The sequence below is a fragment of the Eriocheir sinensis genome, chromosome 26, assembly GCF_024679095.1.
Source record: "Eriocheir sinensis breed Jianghai 21 chromosome 26, ASM2467909v1, whole genome shotgun sequence".
In the NCBI taxonomy this organism is placed as follows: Eukaryota; Metazoa; Arthropoda; class Malacostraca; order Decapoda; family Varunidae; genus Eriocheir; species Eriocheir sinensis.
In genome coordinates, this window is record NC_066534.1 from 1,023,415 (window position 1) to 1,034,881 (window position 11,467).

General features: G+C 43.7%; 1 protein-coding gene across 1 annotated transcript in view; it reads left to right on the plus strand.

Moving 5' to 3' along the window:
• LOC127003880 (X-ray repair cross-complementing protein 5-like) overlaps nt 1-10,245 on the plus strand; it is a 44,463-nt gene extending 34,218 nt beyond the window's left edge. The window contains exons 8-11 of the mRNA XM_050870986.1: nt 919-1,079; nt 4,240-4,467; nt 6,506-6,642; nt 9,890-10,245. Coding sequence (XP_050726943.1) covers nt 919-1,079; nt 4,240-4,467; nt 6,506-6,642; nt 9,890-9,904 — 541 coding nt within the window. The 3' untranslated portion in view covers nt 9,905-10,245. The remainder of the gene's footprint in view (nt 1-918; nt 1,080-4,239; nt 4,468-6,505; nt 6,643-9,889) is intronic.
• The last annotated feature ends 1,222 nt before the right edge of the window (nt 10,246-11,467 follow it).

The window sequence follows — 11,467 nt, forward strand, 5'->3', positions numbered from 1 at the left end:
CTCTCTGGCATATGACCACAGATGTTGCACCCACTAAACAAAACTTTCCAGCTGTTCCCTTCTCCTATAATTCCTTCCCCTTCTGTCTCTCTCCGGCATATGACCACAGATGTTGCGCCGACTAAACAAAACTTTCCAACTGTTCCCTTCTCCTGTAATTCCTTCCCCTTCTGTCTCTCTCCGGCATATGAACCCAGATGTTGCGCCCACTAAACAAAACTTTCCAACTGTTCCTTCTCCTGTAATTCCTTCCTCTTCTTTCTCTCTCCGGCATATGACCACAGATGTTGCGCCCACTAAACCAAACTTTCCAACTGTTCCCTTCTCCTATAATTCCTTCCCCTTCTGTCCCTCTCCGGCATATGACCACAGATGTTGCGCCCACTAAACAAAACTTTCCAACTGTTCCCTTCTCCTGTAATTCCTTCCCCTTCTGTCTCTCTCCGGCATATGACCACAGATGTTGCGCCCACTAAACAAAACTTTCCAACTGTTCCCTTCTCCTATAATTCCTTCCCCTTCTGTCTCTCTCCGGCATATGACCACAGATGTTGCCACTAAACCAAACTTTCCAACTGTTCCTTCTCCTATAATTCCTTCCCTTCTGTCCCTCTCCGCATATGACCACAGATGTTGCACCCACTAAACAAAACTTTCCAACTGTTCCCTTCTATAATTCCTTCCCCTTCTGTCTCTCTCCGGCATATGACCACAGATGTTGCGCCCACTAAACAAAACTTTCCAACTGTTCCCTTCTCCTATAATTCCTTCCCCTTCTGTCTCTATCCAGCAGTAAGAAAGCTCATAAGACATTCTTCATTTGCCATAAAAAAAAATTTTTGTTCCTGTTAAAAAAGAATGGAGTGTCCAGAAGAGAGGGTCAGTTGCTAACATCTACCTGCTTGTTCCGCCTCTCAGTGAGGACAAGGCTGAGGACGGAGGCAAGAAACGACCCAAGGTTGACGACTCCCTCAGTGCCGGTGACCTGGTGCAGCACCGGGTGACCTGCGTGACCTCCGCCACTCCAGTCCACGACTTCATGACACTATTACGGAGAGAAGCCCCGGACTTTGACGACAGTAAGTCTCTTGTGTGTGGTGTAGTAACAAACACAGTAAGATCCATCTATCTATCTATCTATATATCCAACACCTTGCTCCAGGGTGTGGCTGCGGCAGAAGTGTCTCCATCACTCCCTGTTCTGACACTCCCTCCTGCTACTTCCAACTCTCTTGCTCCAATACTCAGTCACCCTGTTGATCCACTTCACAACAGTGGTCTTCCCCTGACACCCCCTCCCTCAATCCTTCCCTCATACACTCTCTTCACAAATTCATTCTCCCCCATTCTCGTCACATGTCCAAAGCATTCCCCTGCATTAAGTGGACCCTACATGATCAGTATTAGTGGCACAATATATTGACTCATTTTTATTGTGCAATATTTGTCTCCCCAAGACAGCTCTATATTATTGCGCAATATCAGCAATCATGTGAAGGATTTCAGAGAGACATCATGACGGACATTGGTGTTGCTTTAATCGGAATTGCACGATATTACCCTCCCTCACACTACTCGATATATTCGTATTGTGCTATAAAATATCAAACTCTTTTTGACGTCTTCAATATATTGTGTCCTTCTTCAATACCGCCCCTTCAATGTCAAAAATAACACCCCCTTCCTCAATCCTTCCTTCACACACTCTCTTCACAAATTCATTCTCCCTCATTCTCATCACGTGTCCAAACCATCTCAGTGCACCACGCTTCACCCACTCCACCACTCCACACTCCACTCCTATCGCCGTCACACCCACACCAAACCGCTCGTGCACGCTTCCATTACTTTCTCCGTCCCATCCTGACACACCACATGCACCTCTCATACAGCCGTCCCGCGCCATGCTGCGGTCTCACTGGATCGTGTATTTTTAAATTGTGTAAATCTAATTTTGTATCCTGGATTTTTCGCTATATCGCGGGCCTTAGCTCCAGCCTGCTCTTGTTTACCCTTCAAAACATTGGAATCATCATCAGACTTTACTGAATCATTTTCATGCTGCAGAGTTTTAATTTTCTCTGCAAATTCATGGATTACATTAAACTTCTCACAGTCATCCAACTCCTGAGTAATTTGTTCATTACACCGAGGATCAGCTCCAATCAATTCCTCACAAGCACTGTAAAACTCTTCAAACCTTGTATCCATAACTTTTGTACATTCCTGTAATTCATTAGTACAACTTGACCCCTGTACTGTGGCATAGATACTGTTTGCTGCCCTCTTCCAAGCACGCTTATTTGTTGAACACATACTCTTGTGCACCTGAATTGTGTACTCTTTGCCTTTCTCTGTGTTTTCGTTCTTACGCCGCGGCTGCCTCATCCACCTGCTGGGTCACCCTCAATAACTGTGGCATCCTCATTAGAACTCATTGTAAGAAGATTGTTACTTATTATGACCTAAGTGAATCCTTATGTAACGCTAAGTTTAAGTCTTACTTCTTGAATGCCGGTGACCTTGTAAACCTTGTAAACCTCATTAGAAGTCACTGTAAGAAGATTTTTACTTATTATGACCGAAGTGAATCTTTATGTAACGCTGAGTTTACTTCTTACTTCTTGAATGCCGGTGACTTAGAGAACCTGGAAACCCCTTACTTGCAGGTGATGAGTGGATGTAGACAGGTTGTAAGTGCTTGCTAGGAGTGTTGCCTCACCCGTCCATGGAAACAGTGAAGTGACCAGTGTGAAGTTACTTACATGGTAGGCTTTTTTTTTTTTTTATATACCACCGGTAGGCTTGCTTGAGGGGCCTGGATGGTGTTCGGCCCCAGCCCATCATGGCGCAGGCAAGTGTTTATAGTGGCGCCATCTTCTCTTGGCTCATGCTGCCCCCCGGAACTCCTTCTTGATTCACTTGGACAGTTTCCTCTAGAGTCCGGGTTGATGGGTGGTCTTCAGGACAGCATGTGGGTAGTTTTAAGCCACTCGGCGGTGACTGAAAAATCCCAGGTGGTAGCGTGGGGATTCAAACCCGCGTCGTCCATCACACGGTGAATGTGGGCCCAGCACGCTACCACTCAGCCACCGCCTACCCTTAAGGTTCATTGGAGTTGACTGCAGATCGTTGGTAGTTACTGCAGGTCACTGTAGAGCCGTGCTTCCTTATCACTGCAGCTTAATTATAGCTGCAGAGCCCGTGGAGTTTCACTGAAGTGGACATGGAACAGTCACCCTTGGTTTACACAGACACGCAGACATGCATGGGCTGCCACCAGGACATGGAAACTTCGTTGTTATAATTTTCCTTTATTCCCATGATGTGGTTTTGGACAAAGAGTCCTCCATTTTGTGCGCCGTACATGCAGTGAAACTGTGGGTAAAGAAAGTGCTGCTGCCTCACCGATACATATTCTGGCTCTTTGCACGGAAGCCTAAGTCATATATTGTTGCATTCATTGCTTAAACTATTCTTGACACTCTTATACATGTATGTGAACACTACACAGCTTAACATTGTGTTATAACATAGAAATACTAGCAAAAGATACTGACCTCCAGCGCCACGGATTGAATCACCGCACCATATCGCTGAATACACATTTCATCCACTTATAAGCGACAGACCCGCTGCCCGCGTAACCCAAACAAACGAACGTCGGCTGCTGCGTGTAAGCGTTCTTAACGGCACCTACGTTGCCTTCTAATAGCACCATACAAGTTTACCCTTATGGCACCATACAAATTCCTTACATATTAATATTTTACGTAATAACAATGAGGTATAATGAGGTAGTATATTGACACCACAGTTACTGTAAATGTTATGGAAAATAGCCAAGTGTTCCCCCGACCCCTTCCCTTCTTAGGGGTTGGGTTGGTAGCTTTTGCAAACACCTCTACATGGAAATCTAGATGACTGAAGCAGTTTTATGCATATTAGTGTGTTTATACTTATTTTCAATGTATAATCACAAATAAAATGGTTGATTGAATGGTAAATATATAGGTATAGTCGTGTGCATGGCGTGATTGGTGACCCGTGTTTCCACCCTCCTCCGCTTCACGCAGTCACACGTGCCCGCCGCTACGTCACCTCTGCCCTTCACTCCCATCATGTCAAGCAAGGAGCCTGTAATGGGCCCTGTAATGAAGTTCACCAAACTTTGCTATCTTATGACTGATTTATTTTACAGTGACTATAGTTTAATCCTTTGTTTTTCTCATCCTACAGTCTGTAAGCAGATGGGGAAGGTGGCACTGGCCCTCCTGAACGGCCTGCTGTGCCCTCTCAGTGCCGGGATGGCTGACAACACCATGGAAAAGCTGCTGCAGTGCCTCAAGGCCTTCCGGCAGGAGTCGCGTAGCATCAACCCGGCCACTTACAACTCCTTCCTCCCTGACCTCAAGGAGTTAGTCACCCAACACTCACAAAATGCTGTGTGGGAAAAGTTGAAGGAGGGTGAGTGTTGTGTTTTGATGTTTTGAGTTTGTGTTGTCCTGTTTCCATTTTTCCCTTGGGTTGGTTCATGTTCTCAACTCTAACTATCTCTGCTTCCATTAACCCGGTGGTGGTTGTAGCAGCGGGGATCATGTTTCTTAATGGTCCCTCCAAGCGAGAAAAATGAGAAAAAATCACCCCTCACACAAACCATTTCATAATATATATCAAAGCATTTCTGATCAGATTATGTATCATCTATTTTGGGGGGTAAATATCATGGTACAAATTTGGCCCATCGCTGCTACACGGTGAAGCCACAAATTTGGCCCATCGCTGCTACACGGTAAAGCCACAAATTTGGCCCATCGCTGCTACACGGTAAAGCCACAAATTTGGCCCATCGCTGCTACACGGTGAAGCCACAAATTTGGCCCATCGCTGCTACACGGTGAAGCCACAAATTTGGCCCATCGCTGCTACACGGTAAAGCCACAAATTTGATCTGTCGCTGCTACACAGTAAAGCCACAAATTTGGCCCATCGCTGCTACACGGTAAAGCCACAAATTTGGCCCATCACTGCTACCAGGTTAAAGAAAGGTCTCGGCAGCTACTGACAGCAATCTCTACTCTGTTCCCTCCTTCTATCTCTATCCTAAGAGTATGCCAAGTATCAGGGATGAGAGAGAAAGGCATTTTGTGGTCATTTGTATTATTTCTATTGGTCAATACTAGCTGTGTCTGCAACCGAACAGTGACTTGGCCGTTACTGTTAGTGTGAATACTCCCATTAGTGATTTGTGACCAGATCATTAATGGACTGTGACTTAATCATGACCACTGGGGCTTCGTGGTGCACTGGTTAGCACACTCAGCTCACAACCGAGAGAGCCCGGGTTCGATTCCCGGGCGGAGTGGAAAAACTTCAGCAGCTTTTCCGATACCCTACGCCCCTGTCCATCCAGCAGTGAATGGGTACCAGGTATTAATCAGGGGTTGTGTCCCGTCTCCTGGGATCTGTTCACTTCTCCTATAATTCCTTCCCCTTCTGTGACTCTCCGGCATATGACCACAGATGTTGCGCCCACTAAACAAAACTTTCCAACTTTTTCCCTTCTCGTATAATTCCTTCCCCTTCTGTCTCTCTCCGGCATATGACCACAGATGTTGCGCCCACTAAACCAAACTTTCCAACTTTGTAAATATCTTTGGCAGAATGAAATTACTTGGGAACTTTAGGAATATGCCCCAAGTATCCAGAATGACCACGTATCCTGCACCTCTTAGGCCCCATTCACACTGTGCTGACTCTGGGCCACGACAACCCTGCGACTTTTAGGCCCCCTTCACTCTGTGCCGATTCAGCATCCGGCGATCGTTTCTCTTTCCGACCATATGCGACCTTTTCACATCAGTACTCACACCCAAGACTCGTGAACCCTGAGTCGCTTGACTGTCGTGGCCCAGAGTCAGCACAGTGCGAACAGGGCCTTACTCCCCTCTGTTGCTGGATGGTAGGAATTTTACTGTAGTTGTTTTTTGCCTTCCAGCTTCTACAGGTAACTCTCGATTTATGCGAGTATTGCGTCCTTGAAGAGGTCGCGTAAATCAAAAACAATGTAAATCAAACAAGAGGTAGGTTTGTACCTTTATTGCCTACTGTATCACTCTGACTCCTCTCCCTCTCGTGGTTCCTCCTCTGGCTGCCTTCCCCTCGTGGTAGCACACCAGCGAGGGTGTTGTTGTTGAGCAGCGTGGGTACTGTATTGTTGTTCAAGTGGCGCACGGGAAGAACTGAGCTCAGCTGTGTGGCCATGTGAGTCCAGTTGCGTGAGACATCTGGTGGACACTCCATAAAATATCGCGTATAAGTGAAAAAAACGTGTAAAGTAAACATTTATTTGGATTTTGGACCACGCGTTATTTAAAAAACGCGTAAATCGAGAGTTACCTGTATGCATGCTGTTGAATAGAATGTCCCCTTTCACAATGTTTCACATGACCTCTTAATTTTGTCTTCACTTCCCTTGACCCTTTTTTTTTGTGTGTGTGTTCAGGCAGCCTTGGCTTGATTACCAGTGAGGAAAGTGTCCGGAGCAGCGTGGGGACAGAGGAGGCCGCGGCCTTCCTGCGGCTGGGCCAGGAAGCAGCAGCAGCAGCCGTTGATGACATGCCGGATGACATGCACGATATGGTAAGTAGACCTGACCCGAACGTGTCAAAGCAGCGCGAAACACTGACATGTACACTCATCGTCAGAGGCAGTCATGGCCTTGGCTTGAGTGATGAACAGATTTACTCGGAGTTATTCATTTAGTATTTAATTTTGAACAATAACTGAAAAGGCAGAATGATTGAATCACTGATTCTGATGACTGATACCGATTGACTGATTGAGTCCGATTCACTGAAAAAAAAAAAAAGTGAGCATGCCGCGCTGCAGATGTGTTCAATAATTTTCTAAGTACCACAAAAAGTACCTCAGGATTTTTTAGTGCAGTATTTTCAGAAAGTTTGCAGTACTGCAGTATCTTTTTTGTGATGCAGTACTACCACACTACCGCACTAAGTACCGCACTTGCCCACCTCTGACTATAGTAACAAGTCCATAATTTGAGTAACGGCAGCACAAGCCACAACAGCCCTTACTTTTGCAAACAGCGCCATGTGGATACAAGGTGACTGGTTTGTTTACGTTGTAGATACAGGCAGCCGACCTTGGTTGTGTGTGACGCACAGCCCCATTCCTATCGTCTTGCTGCGTACAAAGGGAACCCCCGCTGAAGTTTTCGACTTGTACAAACAGGATGCTCGTGGCTCATCTGTTACACAAGATATACAGCTTTATTGACACTGTTAGATTGAGCAGGGATTGAGCATGAGTCTCAGTACTCCATAGGGCAAAAAATGGTTAGGCCGAGTAGAAAGCAGAAAATAAAATTTCACTTATTATTTCAACTTACTACATATTACTGCAGATGATAGAGGGATAACATTTAACCCCTCAGCGATACAAAAGTTTTTCTTGGGTGATCTCCCATGATGCAAAAGTCATCGAAAAATACACTTAACCTGGTGGTAGCAGCAGGGATCATGTTTCTTAATGGTCTCTCCAAGCGAGAAAAATGAAAAAAAATCACCCCTCACACAAACCATTTCATAATATATATCATAGCATTTGAGATCAAATTATGTATCATCTATTTTGGGGGGGTAAATATCATGGCACAAATTTGGCCTGTCACTGCTACACGGTGAAGCCACAAAATTGGCCCATCGCTGCTACCTAGTTAAAAACTGAGAAAAAGTCATAAAAATGTTTTATAGAAAATTTTCTGGCGCACCCTGCTGTGAAATCCGTTTCTTTCTAGGTTGCCACATTTGGCTGGAATTCCATGATTCCCGAAAAATTCCAACTTTTACTGGTGCGACGTACAGAAAAAAATATTGAAGTTGCTCATTTATCACAATGGAGTTTGAAAAATATAGTTTATAATCTTTGACCTGGAAATTTACAGGCTATAGAGAGCCAAAGTTGTGGTGAAACTCCATAAATAATTTTGGTAAATTTTTGAAGTATTTTTCATTCTGGAATGAATCTTATTGAATAAAAGTTGTAGAAAATGATTTGTGTAACTCAACTGTGAAATCAGTTTATGATTTGGACTGACTTTGGATGGAATTCTATGATTCCTTAAGTATTCCAACATTTTGCTGGTCTAACGTACAGGAAAATTTGTTGAAGAAACTTCGCTCATTTTATCGCGATGGAGTCTGAAAAATATAGTTTACAATCTTTGACCAGGAAATTTGCTGCCTACAGAGAGCCAAAGTTGCAGTGAAACTCAAAATAAAAAAATGTTTGTTTTTCATTCTGGAAATAATTTCATTGAATAAAAGTTGTAGAAAATCACCCGTATAACTCAACTGTGAAATCAGATTATGATTTGGACTGACCATTTGGCTGGAATTCCATGATTCCCAAAAATTCCAAGTTTTTACTGGTGCGACCTACAGGAAAAATATATAAGAAAAGTTGCTCATTTCATCGTGATGGAGTCTGAAAAATATAGTTTATAATCTTTGACTGGGAAAATTACTGCCTACAGAGCCAAATTTGCAGTGAAACTCAAAAACATAATTTTTGTATTTTTTCATTCTGGAATGAATCTCCTTGAATAAAAGTTGTAGAAAATCATCCGTATAATTCAACTGTGAAATCAGATTATCACTATAGCAGCGATAACAGCCATTGTTAACAATCAAAACAAACAAAATGACTGTGAAAGCGGCCCTTAGGATCGACACATACATTGTTATGCTACCGTTCAATTTCGCCAGAAGGCTTCTCGTTTGAGCCTGGCGTACGCCCGGCGCTGGCGTCATGCTCGTCGCCTACGTTGGAAAATGTTATACGACGCCAGTGTTATAGTCGTTGCTAAGGGGTTGATAATTAATAGGGTGATCAATATAAGGGACCCGTATAGAGTAGCTTCAAGTTTTGCATATCATCACCTTCGTAAACAAAGCGCCTCAGTCGTTATTTTATACTTTTCAGGAAATTGGAAAAGAACTGTCATCATCTCATTTGGCTTAACCCGGTGGTGGTGGTAGCAGCGGGGATCATGTTTCTTAATGGTCCCTCCAAGCGAGAAAAATGAGACAAAACACCCCTCACACAAACCATTTCATAATATATATCAAAGCATATGTGATCAGATTATGTATCATGTATTTTGGGGGGTTTATATCATGGCACAAATTTGGCCCGTCGCTGCTACACGGTAAAGCCACAAATTTGCCCCGTCGCTGCTACACGGTAAAGCCACAAATTTGGCCTGTCGCTGCTACACAGTAAAGCCACAAATTTGGCCAGTCGCTGCTACACGGTAAAGCCACAAATTTGGCCAGTCGCTGCTACATGGTAAAGCCACAAATTTGGCCCGTCACTGCTACACGGTAAAGCCACAAATTTGGCCCATCACTGCTACATGGTAAAGCCACAAATTTGGCCCATCGCTGCCACACGGTAAAGCCACAAATTTGGCCCGTCGCTGCTGCACGGTAAAACCACAAATTTGGCCCGTCGCTGCTATGCGGTAAAGCCACAAATTTGGCCCGTTGCTGCTACACGGTAAAGCCACAAATTTGGCCCATCGCTGCTACACGGTAAAGCCGCAAATTTGGCCCATCGCTGCTACCGGGTTAAGGTTTAGGCAGAAATGAAAAGGCTGATTCTAGAACACTCGAGCCTTGAATGACGAAGGCAACTATACAAATATGGGCGTCATGTTGAAAAATTGATGCAGACAAAAACCTGGAAACTGCTGATAAATGACTTAGGCGACTATTTGATGAGGGTGACGATATGCTTCATGCTGCATATACCTGATTGACCTGGTTGAGGGTTTGAGTCTACTAAATTTTCTCTTTCCTTGCAGCTGGACGACCTGTAATCACCACCACCACCACCTTGCAGGGTCAACAGCTAGAGGTACTACCAGTAATGAGTCTAAAAGTGTGTTATGATGTTCCTGAGGTGTGAAGAGTTAGCCGATGAATCATGCAAGCTGTGTATTTGTCAGTCTGTGCAGCCTTCCAAACCATGAATTACTTGATTTATTGTTACAGTATTTCATCTTTATTTCCCAGTGTGGCCTTATCCTGATATATAAAGACAGATTAGAATGATGTATTGGACATGTACAATCTTGACAGCTGTATTTGTCAGTCTGTGCAGCCTTCCAAACCATGAATTACTTGATTTATTGTTACAGTATTTCATTTTATTTCCCAGTGTGGCCTTATCCTGATATATAAAGACAGATTAGAATGATGTATTGGACATGTACACTCTTGACAGCTGTATTTGTCAGTCTGTGCAGCCTTCCAATCCATGAATTACTTGATTTATTGTTACAGTATTTCATCTTTATTTCCCAGTGTGGCCTTATCCTGATATATAAAGACAGATTAGAATGATGTATTGGTCATGTACAGTCGGCTATAGAGAGTAGTGACACACTGTCCAGTAAGTTTCGTTCAGAAAGCGACATCTGGCAACCCCTCCACGCGACATGAAAATTATTATATCCTATCGAAATCGTACTTTTGTGGTGATTGGTGGTCATAGGTGCACTCTACATAATTTTAATATAGATATTTATCAAAAGTGGCCGTCGCTAACGCTTAATAAATATTTTTTCTTTAGGCTCTGTCGCTACATTTTGACACGAGCTTTTAGTTTCGTTCAAATTTAGTCAAGAGCAACTCTAAGTTGTTTATCAAACTATGATACATTTAAAAATATGCTGCACTTATTGGGGGAGATTGTTATGCCTTTTAACTAAAAACAAAAAATTTCTGACAGCCGAGATCTTGTTCTTTATAATTTTTTTAATACGTAATAATAGGCTATAAACGTTCACATGATGGCGTCGTCGACCGCGGGCCTTGGCTGGAGCAGCGGTATTCTATTAAAGCCCTTATGTCCGCAGGCACTGCAGTTGAGCTGTCACGTCAGTGGCTGTGGAAACGTATAAATTTTAATACCTAAAAAAATAGGAGAGAGAGAGAGAGAGAGAGAGAGAGAGAGAGAGAGAGAGAGAGGGGCTGGGTGGGGACGGGAGACATATGTCCATCAGCGAAAAACGAAGGGGTCAGCTAGTCAGCGACGCCCCGAGATCAACACACACACACACACACACACACACACGTATTTATACTTTGATATTACGTAATCTTCACTGAGAAATGATTTTAGATTTTTAATGATCTCCTGAACTGTCTTTGAGGCTTTATAGTAACGGGAATTAAGGCTGCGAGTTAAACAGACCCTCAAGCCTATTTGCTGTTTGATGGTAAGGAGCATGAACTACTGCCTGCCCCTGTGAAGGACAGCATTGCACGCGGTATTTTCAAAGTTTAATAAGAAAGTGTTTCGGACTGTTCGTGATGTTTTACCTCGTCGTCATCATCATCATGTAGAAGACATTCATTATCGCATTTATAAATTGAAT